General features: G+C 38.6%; 2 protein-coding genes across 2 annotated transcripts; both read right to left on the bottom strand.

The window, feature by feature from the left end:
- Positions 1 to 2,132: 2,132 nt before the first annotated feature.
- Positions 2,133 to 18,433, bottom strand: LOC141827282 (uncharacterized). Its single transcript, XM_074714501.1, has 6 exons — positions 17,821 to 18,433; positions 17,356 to 17,684; positions 15,707 to 17,277; positions 14,997 to 15,346; positions 14,796 to 14,939; positions 2,133 to 2,965 (listed from the first exon to the last, which is right to left on the bottom strand). Exons 1-6 carry the CDS (start codon positions 18,431 to 18,433, stop codon positions 2,133 to 2,135), a joined length of 3,840 nt encoding a protein of 1,279 aa, XP_074570602.1.
- A 642-nt stretch (positions 18,434 to 19,075) lies between these two features.
- Positions 19,076 to 23,872, bottom strand: LOC141827283 (uncharacterized). Its single transcript, XM_074714502.1, has 6 exons — positions 22,394 to 23,872; positions 21,771 to 22,017; positions 20,690 to 21,323; positions 19,803 to 20,557; positions 19,192 to 19,653; positions 19,076 to 19,098 (listed from the first exon to the last, which is right to left on the bottom strand). The coding sequence occupies exons 1-6, from the start codon at positions 23,870 to 23,872 to the stop codon at positions 19,076 to 19,078; spliced, it is 3,600 nt and encodes a 1,199-aa protein (XP_074570603.1).
- Positions 23,873 to 25,821: the final 1,949 nt, after the last annotated feature.

A 25,821-nucleotide genomic window follows, 5' to 3' on the forward strand; every position in this document is an offset into this window, starting at 1 on the left:
TTGCTCTACATAGACTTCCTCCTTTATGTACCCATTTAGGAATGCCGATTTTACATCCATTTGATGGAATTTAAATCCCATATAAGCGGCATATCCTAAAAGTATTCTTATTGATTCTAATCTAGCCACGGGTGCATAGGTTTCATCATAGTCTAATCCTTCCACTTGGTTGAAACCTCTAGCTACTAATCTAGCTTTGTTTCTTGTCACATTGCCTTGTTCATCTAATTTGTTCCTAAATACCCATTTTGTGGTAACAATTGTTTTATCATTGGGTCTTGGAACTAGATCTCATACATTACTTCTTTCAAATTGATTTAGTTCTTCTTGCATGGCTAGGATCCAATCGGTATCACCTAAGGCTTCATCAATTGATTTAGGTTCAAATTGTGATATTAAAGCAATTTGATTTGATTCATTTCTAAAGTGTGATCTTGTCCTAACACCTTGTTCAATATCTCCCACCACTTGGTCAATGGGATGATCTTGATGATGCCTAAGGTTTCTAGGCCTAGTGAGCTCATCACATTTGTTATTATTGCATTGTAATTCATCATCTGAGTCTCCTCTACCTCCCCCTAGATCATTGCTCTCAAGCTGTAGATTTTCAATTTCTTTTGTTATTTCTTTTGTTTTAGCATTTATATCCTCATCAATTTGGGATTTCCTAGGGTAGGTATTATTTGTTTCATCAAATTCAACATTAGAGGATTCTTCTATAATTTGAGTTCTTTTATTGTAAATTCTATAGCCTCTACTAGTCGATGAGTATCCTACAAGGATTCCTTCATCCGCCTTAGCTTCGAATTTTCTCAACTCATCCTTAGTGTTTAGGATGTAAGCCTTACACCCAAACACCCTAAAATAGTTGACTTTTGGTATCTTGCCACTCCATAATTCAAAAGATGTTTTACCCAAAAATCTGTGAATTAATACCCGGTTTTGAATATAGCATATAGCAAGCGGTATTAACCGCTTCTGCCCATAGGTATGTGGGTAAGGAGTAGGCATTAAGCATGGTCCTAGCAGCTTCTTGTAAAGCTCTATTCTTCCTCTCAACAACTCCATTTTGTTGAGGGGTCCTAGCACATGAAAATTCATGCTTATATCCATTTTCTAAACAAAATTTAGAGAAGTTTGAATTTTCAAACTCTCCACCATGATCACTCCTAATTCGGTTAATTCTAAGTTTTCTTTCATTTTCCACCCTCTTACTAAATCCAATAAATATTTCTAAGGTATCATCCTTATGTTTCATGAAGAAAACCCATGTAAATCTAGAAAAATCATCTACAATCACCAAACAATATTTGCTACCATTTAAAGATGGAGTGCTATGGCAATCAAACAAATCTAAGTGCAATAACTCTAAAGGTAAAGAAGTACTAGTTAGAGTTTTACCTTTGTGTGATGTTTTTGATTGCTTACCCTCTTGGCATGCATCACACAACTTGTCCTTGACATATTTGAGTTTGGGCAGTCCCTTCACCAATTCTTTGTTTGCCACCTTTGCTATTGTCTTCATGTTGACATGCCCAAGCCTTCTGTGCCATAACCATCCTGCTTCTTCTTGTGAAATAAAACACTCAACAGAAGAGTTAGTAGCAAATGCCAAATTCACATAATATAAATTTTGTTTCCTATGTCCTTCTAGTATGATGTTGTTCATTCCAATTTTCCTAACCAAACATTTGTTTGCATGGAAATCAACTTGATAGCCTGAGTCACATAATTGGCTCACACTAAGCAAGTTAAAACCCATGCCCTTAACTAATAGGACTCTATGAATGGTTATAGTGGGTGAGACTGCAATGGTTCCTTTTCCTATGATTTTCAATGTTTCATTGTTACCAAAAGACACATTTCCCTTCTTCATGTATTTGATTTTAGTAAATTTACCTACATCCCCGGTCATGTGGCTTGAACACCCGCTATCCAAAATCCACATGCCTTCATCCTTCTTTTCTTTTACCTACATGATACGAAAAACATCCTTTTTAGGTATCCAGAAGCTAGATTCACTAACATTTGCAAGATATTTCTTAGGTACCCATGCTAGTGTTCCCTTAGTGTTTTGTTTGCTAGATTGTGTTTGTCTTCCTACAAGGGAAATATAGGACACTTCCTTAGGTCTATAACCTAAACCAGCTTTGTTGTAAACTGCTCTTTGACTGTTTAATATTAAGATCAAGTTTCTGTGATCCTAAGGTGAACTTTTCTAAACATGTCTTCAATTTTGCATTTTCCTCCTTTAATTTTGCATTTTCCTCATTTATTTCATCAAGGTCACTATGGTCACATGCAATGGTTCTAGCATTCCTAAGTTCTTCCTTTAGGGCCTTGACTCTAGATTTTGATTTATCTAAAGAATGCTTGAGATAGTTAATAGTACGAAAAAGTAATTTCTGTTTACGACTATCCAATACCTCATCCTCGCTAGAGGAGGATTCTTCTTCACTTGAAGATGATGCTTCATTGCTTGAGGTTTCTGATTCATCTCTACGTGCCATGAGCGCCATGTGTCGTGTGATGTGGCAGTCTTCTTCATCATCTGATGACTCACTGCTTGAGTCATCCCATTTAGCTTGTGCCACCATCACCTCTTTCTTGCTTTTGTCCTTTTTCTTCTTCTCTTTTGATTCATCGTTCTTCTTTAGGTTTGGACAATTTGGCCTTATATGTCCTTTCCTGTTGCACTCATAGCAAGTGACATCAGTACTAAAACTTGAACTTTGATTATTACCTTGAGATGGCGTAAACGTCTTTTTGAAGTTCCTCTTTGTGAATCTTTTGGATCTCCCCATCATTTTCTTCACATAGTGAGCCATCTCTTTTGATGTCATTTCTTCATCGCTATCTGAAGAGTCTTGCTCAGACTCTGATGACTCCTCCTTTTCCTTCTTCTTCTTTTTCTTTTCCTTATCTGCAATCAAAGCTACACCTTTCTCTTGTGTGCCCACATTAGCTTGTTCATGCAGTTGTAATTCACAAAATAATTCGTCTAATTTAACAATAGATAGATCCCTTGATACTTTATACGCATCTACCATCGATGCCCATAAAGTAGTTCTCGGGAAGGCTTGTAGAACGTACCTCACAAGATCGCGATTCTCGATCTTTTCGCCGATGACATGGAGGCCATTGACTATTTCTTTAAATCTTCCATGCATCTGGCTCACAGTTTCAGTAGATCTCATCGAGAAGGACTGTAGTTGGCTTACCAAGAGATCCTTCTTGGCTCTTCTAGATTCGCTTGATCCTTCGTTCAGTTCGATGAGTTTTTCCCAGAGTTCTTTTGCCGAATTGAAAGGTCCGACCTTGCTTAGTTGTTCCTTTGATAATCCACATTGTAAGGTCGTTGTTGCTTTAGCATTGGCCTGTGCCTTCTTGCACACATCTTTTGACCAGTCTCTTGTAGGGAGAGATTTTCCCTCTGCGTCTTTGGGTGTCTCGAACCCATCTACAATGCTAAACCAGTTGTCAATATCATTCATAAGATAATACTCCATCCTACCTTTCCAATAGGCGAAGTCGTTTCCGTCGAAGTACGGTGGTCGTGCGGTGCTATAACCCTCTTGGAACGCCATATGTTGCTCCGGTTGATTGTTAGATCCTCCGAAACGTACCGGGCTCTGATACCACTTGTTAGGATCGGTTGGTTCGCTAGAGGGGGGTGAATAGCATTTTTCGAATCTTCTTCGATTGTTTCTCTGCAAGAGTGTTAGCGGAAGCAAAATATAATAGAGAAAATAATAGATCAACGCTAACCCGGTTCGTTTACTTGGTATCCACCTCCGCAGAGGTGACTAATCCAAGGATCCACACGCACGCACACACCCGCTGCACTATGAATCGTCTCCTTCTCGAAAACCTCGAAGGCGGAGAAACCTTTACAACCTTTTCGTTCTCCTCAAAATGATATGAAATAATGTTTAGGAGGAGAGGAAGAAAGCAAAGAATCAGAGAACAACAAGTTCTCAAAAGAAGCACAAAGAGATAAAAGAATGGCAGAATTCTTGAGTTGATCTCGAGCAGGCTTCTTTTATAATTCTTCGACATCAGTCGACTGCTGGCAGGGCCAGTCGACTGATGGCTTCAATCGGCAACAAAATCTTGCATTAAAGCGCATTAAATGCTTGCCATCTTTCTCCAACGTTCAAATATCAGTCGACTGATCCAAGACCAGTCGACTGGCATCAGTCGACTCCAATAGGGCCAGTCGACTGCCCAGTCGACTCCTGTCTTCCTCTGGCTCGACTGATTTTTCTGTGTGCGTCTGATTTATGAGCAGTCGACTGCTGGCAGGGCCAGTCGACTGGTGAAGCTGAAAAATCCCATTTCAGCTTCTCTTGACCTAGACCTCGGCCTTCAAACACCTCCCATAGCCTCGTGCCTTCCCTGGATGCTCCATCATCCTCGCACTAGCTTGAGATGCTTCCATCAGCTTCGTCATGTCAAGTCCTTGCCAAGACCAACCTTGGACTTTTCCTTGCCAAGACTACCCACTTGGACTTTTCCTTGCCAAGACTACCCACTTGGACTTTTCCTTTGCCAAGACTTCCCACTTGGACTTTTCTTTTGCCAAGACTTCCCACTTGGACACTTGGACTTTTCTTTTCTTTGCCAAGACTTCCCACTTGGACTTTTCTTTTGCCAAGACTTCCTTGGACTTTCCTTTGCCAAGACTTCCCACTTGGACTTTCCTTTGCCAAGAAGACTTTTCTTTTGCCAAGACCACGCTTGGACTTTTCTTTTGCCAAGTCTTCAAACTTGCAAACTTGCATCAACATGTTAGATCACAAGTATTGCCTAACTTTAAACATGGTTTAGCCAAACATTGAAACTCAATGCACTTGGGGCAAAGATTGCACCAACAAGACAATATCCCTATCTCCTACCTGGGGAGAAAGAAAAGAAACCCTAGAGTCTGGGTGGTGAGCATAAAATACTCAGTGGATACTATATAGAAGTGTACAACATATATAAACAAAGATATCAACGAGATATACAGTCTTCCAAGATGGTACTTAATGAAGAAGGTCAATAATACTACATAACAGGTAATAAGTATCATGCAAATTCAACCAATGCATGTAATGTCACACAATGCAACAATCATATATCAAACAAGTGCAACAATCACACACAAAGATGCATTAAAATAAACTATCAACAAATGCAGTAAAATAAACTACTAGCAAATGCATGTACATATGCAACATACATCACAGACAACATGCATGGTCACTGTCTTCGTTCAACATCCCTAGACATCCACACAATGAACTGGGGTGCACGATAGGATAACTACACACACTCCAACAACATACCACTACACATGAGTGGTGAGTGGGTAAAATATCTCAGGGGAGCTATATAGCTGCCTGATCACTATCTGCAATCAACATCCCCATACACCCACACAATGAACTAAGGCTCACGATAGGAAGTACCCACTCTAACAACAGACACTACATGTGTCACGTCTCGAGAGACAGCTGCCCAAAAAATTTGGACAGCATCTCCCTTGTATCAATTCAACTTTCCCTGTTACATTTTAAGATAGGGCCCACACTACCGCTCACAATACAACATATGTACTTAAACTACTAAACTATACGAATAAAGGTCCACACGGCCATAACCTACATATCCAACACATACATATAAAAATACCACTCACAACAACAAACCAATGATGTAACACCACAACAACAAACCGACAACATATAAACAAAAATCCCAAAGCAAACCGATATTACTCACAACAAATCAAATGACAAACCCACAAGCAATGATAATCAAAATTCCGTAGCAAAATTATAAAAAAAAACTAAGTCCACACGAATACCCAATAGGAATCCAAAACACAAATTCAAATACAATCCAAAAGCACAAGGAAAACAACTCCTTCTGCTGTGAGATGGGGGCAGTCTCAGAACTCCAAGCTTTATGACAATATTCTTATCTGCTACCTAGGGAGAAAGAAAGGAACCCCAGGGTCTGGGTGGTGAGTATAAAATACTCAGTGGATACTAGATAGAAGTGCACAACATGAATATAAAAACATGGATCTCAAAGGGTATACAGTCTTTCTAAAAGATACTTAATGAACAAGGTCAATAATACTACATAACAAATAACAAATAACAAATATCGTGCTTATTCAATTAATGCATGTAATGTCAATAATGCAACAATCATATATCAAACAAGTGCAACAATCATATATCAAACAAAGATGCATCCAAATAAACTACTAACAAATACAGTAACATAAACTACCAGCAAATGCATGCACACATGCAATACACATCATAGACAACATGTATGGTCATTGTTGGCTCGCCACCCCCAGACACCCACGCAATGAACTGGGGCGCACGATAGGACAATTGCATACACAGCAAACCACTACATGTAAGTGGAGAGCGAGGAAAATATCTCAGGGAAGCTATATAGTTGCCTAGTCATTGTTTGTACTCAACATCCCCAGACACCCACACAATAAACTGTGGTGCACGATAGGAATCACCCGCTCCAATAACAGACCAACTACATGCGAGGGACAGGGGCAATATCTCAAGAGAGCTATTTAGCTAGTCTTGGTCGTATCTACATAGTGCTATAATGCTCTAACTATACCACTATCAACAATGGTCTAGTGAGAGCCAACAACATGTTATGATGCTATGATGTCCAGTTCAACAAGTAACTACAACATCTCAGTTCAACACGTAACTACTATATCTCAGTTCAACAAGTAACTACTACATCTACCAAGATAATATCAATCATAATAAGTCAGAACAGATCAATAACAAATAATAAGACTGTATTGATGACAAATAGATCATATTTAAGATCAACAATAGTATTGAGCAACGAATGTTAATACATTTCAATAAATTGAGTTTTAAAATCAAATGGTAATCATGAAAAAAAAATTCGTTAACCTTTGAAATTGTAAAAAAACTTAGGTTGCCAAGGTAATCATATTATCGGGTTATAGCTCATTTGCTGATGTGGCAATAATATTGTATTACTTGGGAATCGATCATAACTTGAACCAAACAAGGTTATAGTTGATAACTTTGGGCAGATAGCCAAGGTTATCAATAATAACCCCCAACCAAACGCCCCTTAAGGGTTAGTATATCCAAGGCCAATGTACGGAAGGCGCCCATCCACTAGTGTTCTCCTTTCTGGAACTCTTTCCGAAGGTCAACGCGTCTTACAATCAAAGTAATAATAGAATGTAAAGTACAAAAGCGTAAGATAAAGACTAACAACACTCATGTAGGTCGATCTAGAAGTCCTAAGCACAACGTACCCTTCCTGAAGCTTTCTCAGTTGCATGAGCAAGACTTCATTCGCACTCAACAGCACCACAGGATAAGAGTTCGGTAGAATTAGGGTTCTCCTTGATGTTGCATATTGGTGGCCTTATAAAGACCCTTTTGGGCGTCAGGATCCCTTTCTGAGTGCCTCGAACTGATTCAATCCAATTTGGTTCTATCGGTCATTATCCAGGCTGAGTCTTCCTAATCCAGCCCCTGGACCATCCAAGGGCTCTTGGATTGTCGGGGCCAGGAGTATGATCTGGGCGCTCATAATGAGTTTAACCAAGTTTGACCTTAGTTGACTATGGGCTCGGTTCGACTACTTCTGTTTGTTTCTCTTATGCTTTCGTAGTCTTGCTTCTAACTCATGGTTCCTGCAAGCTTAGCATACAACAAACAAATAACGTAAGCCTAATTGCAGTCTAACCTACTAGGCTTACCTAAGTTTTACCCTGTAAGTCTAACTTACTTGGTTTACCCTTGCCTAACTTTCAATTAGGACTAATAACTCGGTAGAGTTCCTACCTGCTAAACATTCAGTCATCCTTAACCTACTCGTAATTTCTTTACCTAACCTCTAGTTAGGACTAGGCACTTAGTAAACTTCTCACCTACCATCCGATCACCCTCTTAACCTATTTGGACTTTTGTCTAGCGTTACTCACTAGGACTTCTTGCTCAGTTTCACTCATCAGAACTTTCTGCTTAGCCTCCAACTAGAACTTCTCTTGTTTGGCCTTAACTAAGACTTCTTCTTGCCTAGCCCCCAATTAGGACTTGTCTGGTCCAATTGACTAGGACTTCTTGCTTAGTCCACCTGACTAGGACTTTTTGCTAGTCATCTGGTCAACTTTGACCTGACTAGACTTTATTAATGTTAGCCCTTAGAGTCAATTATGAGATGATAAACAAGGAATCTTTTGTATCATATTTCATTAATAAAAGGTAAAGTTTATGGTTATGATATATACTTCAGATCTGAGCTAGATAAATAAGTATAATAAAGTCCTAGAATAGTAGGTTCGAGTCTACAGCACATCAATTGGTTGAATTAATAGTGGGAGGTTGTATATATATATATAACACTACTCTTTATTATTCTTAGTCAAGCTTTAATATACAAGGACAATATTAATGTGTTGAGACTATCATATAGGTCAACTGATGACTTAAGTTCACAAGTCATGTATAAGAAATCAAATTGACACATGTATATATAGTAGAAAATATGTACTGAATTGACCCACCATGAAAATGTTTCATGGATCGTTATACGAGTGTCATAACCATTCTCATAATGAATATTAGTATAAATAGTCCTTAGACCTAAAGTCACTATAGTTCCCTACATAAAAAGTTGTGTATTTTAGTATCGACAAACGTCATTTGTAACAAGGTGGACTATAAGTCGATAATTAGATATGCAATAAGTTATGTGGGAAATGTGAGTGATGTAGACGGGATCTATCCCTTCCATATGACGAAAGTGATATCTATGGGCGCCTTGATTAAGTAGGACTACTAAAATGCATAACCATGATCAAATAAGTCAATATGAGATATTATGCTCCTTTGGTTAAGTGAGTTTACTTAGAGATCAAGAAACACGAAATTTGATATGAGGATGACACAGTCTATGCCTCATGGATCAATCTCAATATCGAGGATAGAAGAACCAAGTTATACAAGATAACAGACATAGAAAGGTTAGGTCGGATCTCCACATTGTCATCACTTGGGTATCAATGATGTATACTAGATCCCACTCATTGCTTATGTATCTAAAATATTATTTTAGATACATTGCCAATGTTATGAGAACCCATTGGGTCACACACAAAGAACATGTTGATTGGAGATGAGTTTATTTTAGTTTGACTAAAATATGATGGACCCTAAGATTATAGGGTTAAGTCTAATCCGAGTTAGACTCGTTGAGTTAGACTCAAATGAATCCAACTATTAGATTATTATATTGAGTCAAATCTGAATTAGACTCGTTGGATTAAACTCAACCACTAAAGAGGATTAATGTCCATTAATAGATAGATTAATGGAGCATTGATGAAAAGGAGGGCAAAGGCAAAAATCTTTTGTATTTATTGAATGACCTTTTGTATTTATTAGATGAGTACAAAAGCCATTTTTATGCATTTTTGTGTATGATCATTTTTCTAGTCTCCTCTTCTTCTGGTTGAACCATCCAAGTTGTTAGCACAACGAAGGTGGTTCATCTCCGAAGGTTGAGTTCGTGTGATGAACGAAGGACGTGACTGTGTGGATACCGAAGAGACACGATCATTTTGATCGCCCTGTAATCTACTGAATCAAAGTTAGTGACGGGATTGTTATGTCCACACAATAAAGGTGACAACTAGATAACAAACATGTATACTATATTCACATGGATCAAGGATCGATTTTTCCACTGTGTTTATTTTTTACATTTTCGCATAAGATCCCTAGAGACTCACTCACATCCAAATATTAGTGTTGGTACAAGGAGCACTAGATAATATAACTTGTATTTTGATCATAGTAAAGGGTTCAAGTTAAAGTTATGTTGTGTGCTAACACACTGATTTGAGTGTGCAGGTAGCACAGGAAAGTCTTAGTTAGAAGCTACGCAAAGAAGTCCTAGTCTATTGGATTGGACAAGAAGTCCTAGTCAGTGGACCAGGCAAAGAAGTCCTAGTCAACGGATCGGACAAGAAGTCCAGTAAGGAGGACTGGGCAGGGAAGTCCTAGTTAGGTGGATTGGATAGAAAGTCTTAGCAGATCAAGGGCATGAATCAGGTAAGAAGTCTAGGTAGGTCATCGAAGACTGAACATCGAAAGAAAATCCTCAGGGCCAAGGATCGGATGTTAAACAAAAATCCAACCAGATCTGGAGGACTGAATGATTGACAGAAGGTAAATTCTCCTGAGAGTAGGTGAGGGTGCGTTCCCTTGAAGGGAACAGTAGGCGTCGGTCTGATCTAAGATTTCACTAGAAACCTAAAAGTCAAGACCAGAAAGTTGTAATATTGTCCAATTTTAATTTCCTATAAAATATATCTTGTGCTAACTGTGTGATGTAGGAAATTAAGGTATCGGAATTTTGGATTATGAGCCCCCCTATTAGATCCAAGTGACTGAACGATCCAAGCAACTAGAAGGGATCCAGGCACTTAGATGTTAATGCTTCGGGCCAACGAAGCAAATGAGGTGGCAAATCAAGATTGGCCAATGACACCTCAGCTTCCAGGCACCCGAAAGGCTCCAAGCTCCTGGAGAAGGATAGGCGTGGTGGAGTCAAAGATCCTGGCAACCTCCACATCGACATTTTAAACACTGAAAAGAATAAAGGTGCTTGGAGATGCTAAGTTAATGTTGATAGTAGATGCACGAGCTTACATAGAGGCACTCGGAAGGAGTTCTAGGTGCTCGAATCTGTCCATATAAGCAGCAGCGAGGGGAACCCTAATGACACCAATTCATGTTGATTCTACGGTGAATCTTCACTCAAACGCAGCTCCTGAGACGTTGTCGCTATGCCAAAATGCCACACCGATAATCGCATGCAAGCTCCTATTCTTTTGTCGATAACAAATTGTTTTAAACTTTGCCATTTGTAATTATTTCTTACGACAATAAAAGTGTTACCATACCTACACTTTTTGTAAAAGCGAAACTCTTTCTAGTGCGAGAAAGAATTTATTAGTAGATTGTCCAATGAAAACAATTAAGGACTGCGGGATTTGGAGTAGCAGCCAGATATTGTGAACTAAGTAAAAACAAATGAGTTACCATTATTGTTTTAAAGTCAATTTCCACTGTGCACTTTATATTTGTATTATGAACTTTTCAAACAAGTATGAAAAAATAATAAGTACTATTCATCCCCTTTAGCGCTCTCACTAGTCCTACAATTGGTATCAGAATGGGGGCACTTTGAATTGGTGAAACCACTATTCGATCAAAATTTTTTTGCATTTTTAACTTTTTCATATTTTTCGTTCGTTGATCAAATAGTCTAAATTGGTGCAATTACACCTCTTTTGACAACTTGTTCAATTTTTTGGAATTGCTCAAATTTGGTGCAAACACCACTCGAGCTAGTTTTATTAATTGTGCATCCTTATTCCTGCACTACTAATCCAAGATCCAGTCTTGGTACATTCATTTTACTTTTGTTATTGAAAGAAATTACTTCTATGGCTCAACAAGAAGGGCTCAACACCTCTCGTCCACCACTCTTCGACGGAATGAACTTTGACTTCTAGAAAGGAGGGATCGAGCAATTTCTAAAGATAGATATTGAGGCGTGGATCATCATCAAGAAGGAATTCACATTGTCGGTTGATGAATTCAGAGATATACTAGTGATGGAGTCAAACCAAGTATGGATCATGCTCAACCCACTCTAAAATGATAAATCTCAGTTAGCCTCATTGACTATCTCTGGGGATGACCGGCACGATCGCATAGAAGTTTCCCACCGGCCACCAGGATAAATCGGGAAGTGCACGCAGCGGACAGCCCAGATGCCCAGCATCCTTTGATTGCACTCCCCATTTGGAGGAATATTCTTGCAAATACGCTGTAGCTGGGGATCGAACCGCAGGTGCCTAGGTGACAACCTGGATGTCCTACCACGACACCATTGCCCCGGGGATATGCTCAACCCACTCTAGATATTGTTGATGATCCACATTATGCATCAATGGAGACCTAATTACAAGCCCTAAGGCTAAGAAGATAAAGGAAGCACTTAATGTACTAATTGATGATGTGAAGGCCAAAGTTACAATTGAAGAATATTTGACCAAGAGCAAGTCATGTGGTTTAGTCAACCTAATTCAAGCCTTGGATGGGTTTAAGTAGCCACTTAAGTCTCATGTTTATGTAGTAGGGATATGTAGACTCAATTTCTAGCTTTATTTGGGTTGTAATAATGGCATAAGCTTAAAATGTCTAAGTATGTCTAAGTAGTCTACATAGACCTTTACTAAATGGGCTCAATAGCTAGAAATTGTCCCTAAATTGAGCCTACATATCCGTACTACATAAACATGAGACTTAAGTGGCTACTTAAGTCCATCCAAGATTTGATTAGGTTGACTAAGTCACATAACTTGCTCTTGGTCAAATCTTCTTCAATTGTAACTTTAGCCTTCACATCTTCAATTAGCACATTAAGTGCTTTCTTCATCTTCTTAGCCTAGCCTTAGCCCTTGTAATTAGGCCTCCATTGATTCATAATAGATCATCAACAACATCTAGAGTGGGTTGAGCATGATCCATACTTAGTTTTACTCCATCAACTAGAAATGGAGAGGTGGACTTCAAACATCAAGAAGAAGGCTCAAGTTGATGCTCCACCCACATATATAATCCAATTCGGACTAATGAACGAAGAGTTTGATCAAGTCGGAGACTTCAACAACAATGCTAAGGAGCTTTGAGACAACTTAACCCAACTCCATAAGGTAACAAAACCTCTCAATTTCAATAATTTGAATATATAAAATAAAATGCAAGAGCATGAATCATTTACAGAGGAATCGAAAAGGCGAAACTCAATCAAGTGAGCCTCCTAGCTCTAATGGGACAAGTTCAAATGGCCCAAACCAAATTTGAGCCCAAGTTTGAAACCAAGTCCAAGAGAAGCCACAGATCTGTATTCATTTTAGATGGTCCCAAAAATGAGGTAGACTCTCCCTATGTCCAAAAATTATATTCTTTTATTTATGAGTTGACTCATAAATTAGCCAAATCTAATATTAGGGTCAAGTCTCTCTGAGAGGAGGTCAAAGCCTTTGAGGAGACTGAGGATTTTAACTAAGCAGGTACAAGTTGAAACTTCAACTCAAGTCCAACAACTTGAGGAAGAAAATTCCAATTTGAAAACTTAAGTTGAGACCCTCAAAAGGTCATTGGAACGACTCACCTTGGTGATAAATACCTTGGAACGGATCGCCTTGATATTCAGATGTAGGGAAGGATATTGACGCCACACTGAAGAAAGATGAGAAGGTGAGTGATAAGTCATGAGGGTTTTAATCGCCACAAGTTGCCTTAATAAGATCACGATTAGTTCTTTGCCTAAGAACCAAAGGAAGCTCTCACAATAGAGAAAACTCTAATTTCATTCAAACTCAACATGCCTTAGCCATACAAGAGTTCTCCTATATATAGACTTAGTGGAGGTTGAAACATTAACTTCCCACTAAGCTTTTAATATCCACTAAGACCCACTAGGCACTAATTATGCACCATACATGCATGCATGCATGACATTTATTTCCCATAATACTAGCTTAGGAACTCCCAAAAAGCATTAAAAACCCATCAAAAGATATCAAAAATTATTTCAGAAAATTCCCCCAAAAATACCAACGAAAATTGGACACTTGTAGCCCTTGAATGCATCTTGGATCATGTAGATTTGGGCCTTCAAGTTTTGTCTTTATGTTGGCCCAATTTCACTTTCAAGTTGAAGGAATGTGATCCATTTAGTTGTTGCCTCCATTGTGCATTGATCTTCCTTTTCCTTGAGCTCCATTATTAAGCCTTCCAAAGCTTGCTTCATTCTCTTAGTCTTGGATCTTGTCATGGGTCCTCCAATTCCCTTCAATGCCTCTTCCTCCTTGGTTTTGTCTTGTAAGCTTGTATCCCCTCCTTGGTCCACATTACTTGGGTTCTAAGTACCTAAATATGTTACTTGGAACTCAAAGAGTTGTATACAAACGATCCAAACTCAGATTTAAGGCTAAACAAGATTTAAATCATATTTATCTTTAATAAATCGAACAAGTAGAAAATGAGTCCAAGCATGGATTCCAAAGTCCAACTAGATTAATCAAGTCGAACTGAACTAATATTGGGTCCAAGAATCAAATTCACTTTTTGACGAAATCTAACAAGGATCATAATCCAAAGGGAGCTAATACGAAAACCATCAAAGCTAGATAAAGCAAGTTTTATAATTTATTTTATTTTATTTATTTTTATTTATTTTTTTTATTTTAACTTAGACTGAACCTAAGCTAGATAAAGACAACTGATGTGAACCCAAAGAGAAAAATCTCAAGAACCCACAATGAATTGAAGAAAGAAAGAAGGAAAGTCTAAATCGATAAGAAGGATGAATAGAACCTCAACCCAATACTTAGAAAGTCGAACCTTGGTATAGAGGAAGAGGGAAGACGCCACAACCTTGGGATGGAGGTTGATAAGTCTTTGAATGCCACAAGGGGATGCCTTGATAAGTTCTAGTTCAATGAAGAACCAACAAGTGAGAGCCTCACCATGCTTACTTAAGCCCATCCAAGGCTTGAATTAGGTTGACTAAGCTGCATGACTTGCTCTTGGTCAAACCTTCTTCAATTGTAACTTTGGCCTTCACATCTTCAATTAGCACATTAAGTGCTTCCTTCATCTTCTTAGCCTTAGCTCTTGTAATTGGGCCTCCATTGATGCATAATGGATCATCAACAACATCTAGAGTGGGTTGAGCATGATCCATATTAGCTTGTTGGGCAACTTGTTCACTTGGTTTGACTCCATCATTCCCCCTCTCCTCAAAAGGATTCGTCCTCGAATCTTGATCACCTACATCAAAGGGAGAAAGATCAGAAACATTAAAAGTAGCACTCACATTATACTCACCTGGTAAGTCAAGCTTGTAGGCATTATCATTGATTCGAGCAATGACTTGAAATGGTCCATCGCCTCGTGGATGCAACTTAGAAAGACGTTTAGCAGGAAATCTTTCCTTTCTCATATGAACCCAAACCCAATCTCCTGGTTCAAAGATCACTTTCTTTCGTCCCTTGTTGGCTTGTGTAGCATATTGTTCGGTCCTCTTTTCAATTTGCAACCTCACTTTCTCATGCATTTGCTTCACAAACTCAGCTTTTCTTGTACCATCTAAACTAGCATGCTCAGAGATAGGCAAAGGTGACAAATCCAATGGAGTTAAGGGATTGAACCCATATACCACTTCAAAAGGTGAAAGATTAGTAGTAGAATGCACAGATCTATTATAAGCAAATTCAACATGTGGTAAACAATCTTCCCAACCTTTTAAATTCTTTTGAATGATAGCTCGTAATAAAGTAGACAAAGTTCGATTTACTACCTCAGTTTGTCCATCTGTTTGTGGATGACATGTTGTAGAAAACAAAAGCTTTGTTCCCAACTTTCCCCATAAGGTTTTCCAAAAGTAGCTTAGGAACTTTGTATCACGATCAGAAACTATGCTTCTCGACACTCCATGAAGTCGCACGATCTCCCTAAAGAATAAATCAGCAATATGGTTAGCATCATCTGTTTTCCTACAAGGAATAAAATGAGCCATTTTAGAAAATCTATCCACAACAACAAAAATAGAATCCATACCTCGTTTTGATCTAGGTAAGCCTACAACAAAGTCCATGGAAATATCCACCCAAGGTTCACTAGGAATTGGTAAAGGTGTATACAATCCATGAGGTAAAGATCTAGATTTTGCTTGCCTACATGTGATACACTTCTCACAAAACTTGACTACATCTCGTTTCATGTGAGGCCAAAAGAAATGCTCAACCAAAACATCTAGAGTTTTTCTTACACCAAAATGTCCCATTAGTCCCCCACCATGAGCCTCTTGGATTAATAATTCTCTCAATGAACAATTAGGCACACACAACCTATTGACCCTGAAAAGAAACCCCTCATGCCTATAAAACTTCCCAAATGCAGCATGTTCACAAACTTCAAATACATTTCCAAAGTCAGGATCATTAGAATATAGATCTTTAATGTATTCAAAACCTAACAATTTAGTGTTCAAAGTAGAGATCAAGGTATACCTTCGAGACAAAGCATCTGCAACAATGTTTTCCATACCTCGTTTATACTTGATCACATAAGGAAATGACTCAATGAACTCCACCCATTTTGCATGACGTCTATTCAACTTACTTTGGCTCTTCAAATGCTTCAACGATTCATGATCAGTGTGAATGACAAACTCTTTGGGCCACAAGTAATGCTGCCAAGTCTCTAAAGCCCTCACCAATGCATACATCTCCTTGTCGTAAGTTGGATAGTTCAAAGTTGCTCCACTGAGTTTCTCACTAAAATAAGCAAGGGGCTGACCTTCTTGTATTAGCACAGCTCCAATACCTATTCCTGATGCATCACACTCAATTTCAAAAGTTTTAGCAAAGTTAGGTAATGCAAGTAATGGTGCAGAAGTTAGCTTCTCCTTAAGTAAGTTGAAAGCTGAATTTTGTTCACTATCCCAATGAAAACCAACATTCTTTTTAACAACTTCAGTCAAGGGTGCAGCTAAAGTACTAAAATTTTTAACAAACCTCCTATAGAAACTAGCCAACCCATGAAAGCTACGTACCTCATTTATGGTTTTTGGTGTTGGCCATTCACGAATAGCCTTAACCTTCTCTTCATCCACTGCTATTCCCTTAGCACTAACAATATAACCAAGAAACTCAATCTGACTAGTGCAAAAAGAACATTTTTGAAGGTTAGCATACAACTTTTCATTTCGCAAAACAAGTAGAACTTTTTGTAAATGATTTAGATGCTCATCTAAATTTTTGCTATAAATCAAGATGTCATCAAAATATACTACAACAAAGTCCCCAATAAAAGCATGCAAAATATGGTTCATTAATCTCATGAAAGTACTAGGAGCATTAGTTAGCCCAAATGGCATGACTAACCATTCATATAAACCATACCTAGTCTTAAAAGTAGTTTTCCATTCATCTCCCTCACGCATTCGAATTTGATGATAGCCAGACTTCAAATCAATTTTAGAGAAAATGCAAGAACCATGTAGTTCATCTAGCATATCATCTAATCTAGGAATAGGATGACGATACTTTACCGTAATCTTGTTGATAGCCCTGCAATCAACGCACATTCTCCAAGTTCCATCCTTCTTAGGCACAAGCAAAATAGGAACAACACAAGGGCTCAAACTTTCTCGGACGTACCCTTTCCTCATCAACTCTTCAACTTGCTTTTGAAGCTCCTTTATCTCCGCTGGATTACTCCTATAGGCCGGTCTATTAGGAATTGTTGCTCCTGGGATGAAATCAATTTGGTGCTCTATTCCCCTAAGTGGTGGCAATCCATCAGGAACCTCATCAGGAAATACATCATCAAACTCCTGCAAAAGAGATTTAACAACACTAGGCAAAGAAGAGTTAAGATTGTTAGTGTTGAAATAAGCCTCCTTGTACAAAAGTAAAATCATCGGCTGTTGAGAATAAAAAACTCTCTTAACCTCTCTTTCTTTTGCATAAAAGCTCACTTTTTTACTCTCTTGCTCTTGAAGTTTTTTTTCTTTTTCATTCTTTTTTTCACTCCTCTCATCCACACTTTTTATTTTCTTACACTCCTTTTCTTTTTACATTCTTTCTTTTCTCACACTCTTTTTCTTTTCTATTTTTTCTTTTCTCACACTCTTTTCTTTTTTCACTCTCATTTTTGATCCTCAATTGATCTTCATATACTTGCTTAGGAGTTAATGGTACAAGAGTTACAAGTTTACCATGCATCATAAAAGAATACTTATTTTTGAACCCATCATGCATGGCCTTCCTATCAAATTGCCATGGCCTACCTAAAAGCAAATGACTTGCATGCATTGGCACTACATCACAAAGAACCTCATCATGATACCTACCAATGGATAATGAAACCAATACTTGCTTAGTGACCTTAACTTCCCTGCAATTATTCAACCATTGTAGTTTATAAGGTCTAGGATGTTTAGTGGTAGGTAAGCATAATTTCTCAACCAAGAGAGTACTAGCTACATTAGTGCAACTTCCCCCATCAATAATCATACTACATACCTTCTCTTTGATGTGGCAACGGGTATGAAATATGTTCTCTCGTTGTTCTTCATCTTCTTCCTTCATTTGCACATTTAGAGCACGCCTAGTGATGAGGGCTTCACCTTCAATGGGATACTCTTCTACATCACTTTCCAAAACTGGTGGCAAGGCACTATCATCTTCTGACTCACTCTCAGTTTCAATATCACCATTTTCTTTCAAAATCATAATTCTTTTGTTTGGACATATCATGGTACAAATCTCGATGGTAATGTGAGTGATAAGCACCTTGGAACGGATCACCTTGATATTCAATGTAGGGAAGGATATTGATGCCACACTCAAGAAAGATGAGAAGGTGAGTGATAAGTCATGGGGGTTTTGATCGCCACAAGTTGCCTTGATAAGATCAAGATTAGTTCTTGCTTCTCGATCCTCCTCCACATTGGCTCGAAGCACAACCTTGGAATGGATCCCTTGATATTCAGATGTAGGGAAGGATATTGATGCCACACTCAAGAAAGATGAGAAGGTGAGTGATAAGTCATGGGGGTTTTGATCGCCACAAGTTGCCTTGATAAGATCAAGATTAGTTCTTTGCCTAAGAACCAAAGGAAGCTCTCACAATAGAGAAAACTCTGATTTCATTCAAACTCAACATGCCTTAGCCATACAAGAGTTCTCCTATATATAGACTTAGTGGAGGTTGAAACATTAACCTCTACCACACTTCCCACTAAGCTTTTAATATCCACTAAGACCCACTAGGCACTAATTATGCACCATTATCATGCATGCATGCATGCATGACATTTATTTCCCACAATTCCCTAATACTAGCTTAGGAACTCCCAAAAAGCATTAAAAACCCACCAAAAGACATCAAAAATCACTTCAGAAAATTCCCCCAAAAATACCTACGAAAATTGGACACTTGTAGCCCTTGAATGCATCTTGGATCATGTAGATTTGGGCCTTCAAGTTTTGTCTTCATGTTGGCTCAATTTCACTTTCAAGTTGAAGGAATGTGATCCATTTAGTTGTTGCCTCCATTGTGCATTGATCCTCCTTTTCCTTGAGCTCCATTATTAAGCCTTCCAAAGCTTGCTTCATTCTCTTAGTCTTGGATCTTGTCATGGGTCCTCCAATTCCCTTCAATGCCTCTTCCTCCTTGGCTTTGTCTTGTAAGCTTGTATCCCCTCCTTGGTCCACATCATTCCCTCCTTCTTTAGGCGAATTCGTCCTCGAATTTAGATCTTCATCACCTACATCAAAAGGACGCAAATCAGCCACATTAAATGTTGCACTAACACCATACTTACCGGGCAAGTCAATTTTGTAAGCATTGTCATTAATTCTTTCCAACACTTGGAATGGTCCATCTCCTCTTGGTTGAAGCTTTGATTTCCTTTGGGCAGGAAACCTTTCCTTTCTCATATGAACCCACACCCAATCACCGGGTTCAAGGACAACTCTTTTTCTCCCTTTATTGGCTCTATTCGCATATTGCTCCATTTTCTTCTCAATTTGAGCTTTAACTTGCTCATGAAGCTTCTTCACATATTCTGCCTTTGCTTTGCCATCCTTGTGAACTAAAGAAGAAGTGTTAGGTAAAGGAAGCAATCAAGAGGTGTTAGCGGATTGAACCCATAAACAATCTCAAAAGGAGAAAATTGAGTAGTAGAATGGACAGCCCTATTATAAGCAAATTCAACATGAGGTAAACATTCTTCCCAAGACTTAATGTTCTTCTTAATAATTGCTCTAAGAAGAGTAGAAAGAGTCCTATTTACCACCTCAGTTTGGCCGTCAGTTTGAGGGTGGCATGTGGTGGAGAAAAGAAGCTTTGTTCCTAGCTTGTTCCATAAGGTCCTCCAAAAATGGCTTAAGAATTTGGTGTCACGATCTGAAACAATGCTCCTAGGCATGCCATGAAGTCTTACCACCTCTTTGAAAAACAAATCTGCCACATGAGTTGCATCATCCACTTTGTGGCAAGGTATGAAGTGTGCCATCTTGGAAAATCTGTCAACTACCACAAAAATGGAGTCCTTACCTTTTTGAGTGCGTGGTAGCCCTAAAACAAAATCCATAGACAAGTCAATCCAAGGGGAATCAGGAATAGGCAAAGGAGTGTAAAGTCCATGAGGTGATACCTTAGATTTTGCTTTTCTACACACAATGCACCTTTCACAAAATTTCTGCACATCATGCTTCATGTGTGGCCAATGAAAATGTTCATGCAGCATTTCTAAGGTCTTTTGGACCCCAAAGTGTCCCATTAAACCCCCCTCATGGGCTTCCCTAACTAGCAATTCACGCATGGATCCTCTAGGCACACAAAGTCTATTGTTCTTAAACAAGTAATTATCATGCCTAACAAACCCATTTTGTGATTTCTTTTCACACGCAGCATATAATTGGGAAAATTCATTATCATGCACATACAACTCCTTGATATGTTCAAAGCCAAGCAATTTAGTTTCAAGTGTAACAAGCAAATTATACCTTCGTGAAAGTGCATCTGCTACAACATTTACCTTTCCTTGCTTATGCTTAATCACATACGGAAATTGTTCAAGAAATTCAACCCATTTGGCATGCCTTTTGTTGAGCTTCCCCTGCCCTTTCAAATACTTCAAAGATTCATGATCACTATGAATGACAAATTCTTTAGGCAAAAGATAATGCTGCCATGTTTGCAAAGCTCTAACAAGTGCATACAATTCTATATCATAAGTGGAATAGTTGAGAGTGGCGCCACCTAACTTCTCACTAAAATATGCAATGGGATGTCCATCTTGAAGTAAAACAGCCCCAATACCCACATGAGATGCATCACATTCAATTTCAAATGATTTGGAAAAATCAGGCAAAGCAAGAATGGGTGCATGTGTGAGTTTGTCCTTAAGTGCTTGAAATGCATTTTCTTGATTCTCCCCCCACTTAAAACCCATATTTTTCTTGACAATTTCATTTAGGGGTGCTGCCAATGTGCTAAAATCCTTCACAAACCTTCTATAAAAACTTGCCAACCCATGGAAGCTCCTAACCTCACTCACAGTTTTAGGGGTTGGCCAATCTCTAATGGCCTTAACCTTCTCTTCATCAACCTGCACTCCTTTAGAACTTATGACAAATCCAAGAAAAACCACATGATCAGTGCAAAAAGAACACTTTTCTAAGTTAGCATATAGTTTCTCCTTTCTAAGGACATGCAAGACAGATTTGAGATGTGCTACATGCTCAACCAAACTCTTGGAATATACCAAAATATCATCAAAGTATACTACCACAAATTTTCCTAGAAATTCTCGTAAAACATGGTTCATAAGCCTCATAAAAGTGCTTGGTGCATTAGTTAACCCAAAAGGCATTACCAACCATTCATACAATCCATATTTAGTTTTGAAAGCAGTTTTCCATTCATCCCCTTCCCTTATCCTAATTTGATGGTACCCACTTTTCAAATCAATTTTAGAAAAGAAGCAAGCACCATGCAATTCATCAAGTAAATCATCAAGTCTAGGGATAGGATGTCTATACCGAATTGTGATGTTGTTGATTGCTCTACAGTCCGTGCACATCCTCCATGATCCATCCTTTTTAGGCACCAAAATTACGGGTACAGCACATGGACTTAAGCTCTCTCTAACCCATCCTTTTTGCAATAACTCCTCCACTTGATTTTGTATCTCCTTTGTTTCTTGAGGGTTGCTCCTATAGGCTGGCCTATTGGGTAGAGAAGCACCAGGAATAAGGTCCATTTGGTGTTCTATTCCCCTTATTGGTGGCAAACCGTGAGGTACTTCCTTGGGAAACACATCCTCAAAATCCTGCAAAATAGCAACAACATCACTAGGCAAAGAGTTAGTATTAGTTTCCAAGCAAGTTTCCTTGCACAAAAGAAGAAATATAGGCTGCCTTGTCAAATAAGCTCTCTTCACCTCACTTCCTCTTGCAAACAAATTTTCTATTCTTCTCTCTTTTCTTTTCCTCATTCTCTCTTTTCTTTTGAATTTTGTCCTCAAAATCAAGTATTTTCTTTTTCACACACTCTTTCTCTTTCTTAAGCTCTCGCTCTTCTTTTTCTCTTTTCTCTCTCATTTTTATTTGATCCGCACAAACCTCCCTAGGTGATAATGGTACAAGTGTGACTTTGCGGGAATTGTGAAGAAATGAGAACTTGTTGGAGAATCCATCATGGTGAGCTCGCCTATCAAACTGCCAAGGTCTTCCAAGAAGAATGTGGCTTGCCTCCATAGGTACAATATCACATAGAACTTGATCTTCATATTTGCCAATGGAGAAATTAATCAGCACTTGTTGATTCACCACCAATTCACCACTATTACTTAGCCATTGGAGTTTATATGGTCTTGCATGCGGTGTAGTCTTGAGGTTGAGTTTGGTAACCAACCTAGTGCTTGCCACATTGGTGCAACTCCCACCATCAATGATCATAGAGCATGTTTTACCTTGAATAAGGCAACGGGTATGAAAAATATTTTCTCTTTGGTCCTCCTCATGCTCCTTGGCTTGACTTCCCAATAACCTCCTAACCACCAAGAGATCGCCATCTTGCGCATAGGCTGCTCCATCATGTTCCTCATCGCTTGAAGAAGAGGAATGAGAAGAAATTTCTTCACTAGAGATACTCCCATTATCCCTAACCACCATAGTCTTCTTATTCGGGCATTCGGATGCAATATGTCCTTTTCCCAAACACTTAAAGCACTTGATATCCCTGCTCTTAGAAGTAGAAGAAGAAGTAGTAGGAAAAGGCTTCTTAGTGCTTGTTACCTCCTTTGAATTAGAAGAAGAACCCTCCTTCTTTGGCTTGTCCTTCCAACTTGAAGAGTAGTTTGAAGAAGATGGTTTCTTCATAATGCCCTTTCTCTTTAATTGTTGCTCTACTTTCATTGCTTGATGAACTAAGTCTTCAAGCTCCACATAATGTTGTAACTCCACAATGTCTCCAATATCTCGGTTTAGGCCATGGAGAAATCGAGCCATGGTTGCTTCCCTATCCTCCACAATATTGGCTCTAATCAAAGCCACCTCCATCTCCTTGTAATACTCATCCACACTCCTACTCCCTTGGATGAGTCTTTGCAATTTGTTGTGCAATTCCCTGTGGTAGTGGGAAGGCACAAATCTCCTTCTCATCAAAGTCTTCATTTCATCCCAAGTGTTGATAGGATGCTCTCCATACCTTCTTCTCTCCTTTTGCATTTGATCCCACCAAATTAAAGCATAATCAGTGAACTCAAGGGCAGCCACCTTCACTTTCTTTGCATCATTGTAATTGTGGCATGAGAAGATTTGCTCTATTTTCATTTCCCACTCAAGATATGTGTCGGGGTCATTCCTCCCTTGGAAGGAAGGTACCTTGACTTTCACACCTCTTAGATCATCTTCATGTCGATAGTCTCTACCTCCTCTTTCATGTCTTCTTCCCCCTTCACGCCTCCTTCTTTCTCTTGGAGAACCATAGAATAGGTCACTTTCTTGATGAGATTCTTCATGATTAGAATTGCCCCCATGGTTAGAAACTCTTCCTCCTTCAAGTCGGTCCATCCTTTCATGTAAGCCTTCAAGTTGTCTTTGAAGCATCCTCTCAAAGTGTTGAGTAAGTGCCTCCATTTGAAGCCTATTAGGATCTTGCCTAGGGGAATTTTCCCCACTCATGCTTGCAACAAAAAAGATGACAAGGAAAATTACAAAAGAAATGTTAGAAAGACCTCACCACTCACCTCACGTGGTTGCACTCAAATTTATCCACTCAGCTTCCTTTATACGCTCTTAAGAAAAGAACCTTATCAATGATTTTTCTCAAGACAACAAGTAGACGATCAAATGAGCAAGAAACCAACAAGAAAATATGAGTATAACAAGAGAAATAAATGGATAGAACAAGAAATTTAGCAACGATCAAGAGCAATGAGAGGAATATTGGGTCCTTTTACTTCACAAATCTTTTTTTTTGTTTTTGATTCTGCCCAGATTTTTTTTTTTCAAATTTTCCTTTTTTTTAAATTTTTTCAAAACACAATGCTCTAGTAACACCTTTTTTTTTGAGTTTAGGACCCAAATAGAGAAGCGATAAATAGAGATGGAGAATGAAAACACCAATGGAATACTAAGGATGAGAGATCAACAAAGATGAACAAGAACGAAAAATGAACAAGAACAAAATGCAAACCTGAAAATCAAGGAGCCAAGGCTCTGATACCAAATGATAAGCACCTTGGAACGGATCGCCTTGATATTCAGATGTAGGGAAGGATATTGACGCCACACTCAAGAAAGATGAGAAGGTGAGTGATAAGTCATGGGGGTTTTGATCGCCACAAGTTGCCTTGATAAGATCAAGATTAGTTCTTTGCCTAAGAACCAAAGGAAGCTCTCACAATAGAGAAAACTCTGATTTCATTCAAACTCAACATGCCTTAGCCATACAAGAGTTCTCCTATATATAGACTTAGTGGAGGTTGAAACATTAACCTCTACCACACTTCCCACTAAGCTTTTAATATCCACTAAGACCCACTAGGCACTAATTATGCACCATTATTATGCATGCATGCATGACATTTATTTCCCACAATTCCCTAATACTAGCTTAGGAACTCCCAAAAAGCATTAAAAACCCACCAAAAGACATCAAAAGTCACTTCAAAAAATTCCCCCAAAAATACCTACGAAAATTGGACACTTGTAGCCCTTGAATGCATCTTGGATCATGTAGATTTGGGCCTTCAAGTTTTGTCTTCATGTTGGCTCAATTTCACTTTCAAGTTGAAGGAATGTGATCCATTTAGTTGTTGCCTCCATTGTGCATTGATCCTCCTTTTCCTTGAGCTCCATTATTAAAGCCTTCCAAAGCTTGCTTCATTCTCTTAGTCTTGGATCTTGTCATGGGTCCTCCAATTCCCTTCAATGCCTCTTCCTCCTTGGCTTTGTCTTGTAAGCTTGTATCCCCTCCTTGGTCCACATCATATTCCTCCATAGTCTTGGACCCTTGTGTTAGACTTTGTAATCGTTAATACAACTCTCGATAGTAATGTGAGGGAATAAACCTCTTTCTCATTATAGATTTCATCTCCTCCCATGTGTCAATAGGTATGAACCTCTTTGTTTCTTTAGAATAATTTGATCCCACCAAATAATAGCATAATCAATAAACTCAACAGTAGCAAATTTTACCTTCTTTTCTTCAGAGTAGTTGTGACAATCAAACACTAATTCCACTTTCTTTTCCCACTCTAAATATACGTCTGAATCACTTTTGCCTTGAAATAAAGGAATCTTCATCTTGATATTGCTCAGGTTTTTATCAACATAATCATTTGTCCTTCCTCTTGTACTACCAATTTTAACATGACCAGATCTGCCACTAGAAACTCTATCATCAATGTCCTCAGAAATGTCATCATCATCATTGTCATTACAGTTATATTGCCTTACACTTCATGTAGGAACTCTACCAATTTGACTATTTTGTAGTCTAGTAATTATAGCATCTTGCCTCTCAAATCTATCAAGGATTTGATTGAATCTGATTTCCATGAGTCCCAAGTGTTGTCTCAAGGCAAGTTGTTCAAGAGTTTCTCTAGGTCTTGCTTCCTCTCTACTTG

This window comes from Curcuma longa, chromosome 4, assembly GCF_044706935.1.
Source record: "Curcuma longa cultivar G26 ecotype Majalengka, Jawa Barat chromosome 4, ITB_CL_G26_1.1, whole genome shotgun sequence".
Lineage (NCBI taxonomy): Eukaryota > Viridiplantae > Streptophyta > Magnoliopsida > Zingiberales > Zingiberaceae > Curcuma > Curcuma longa.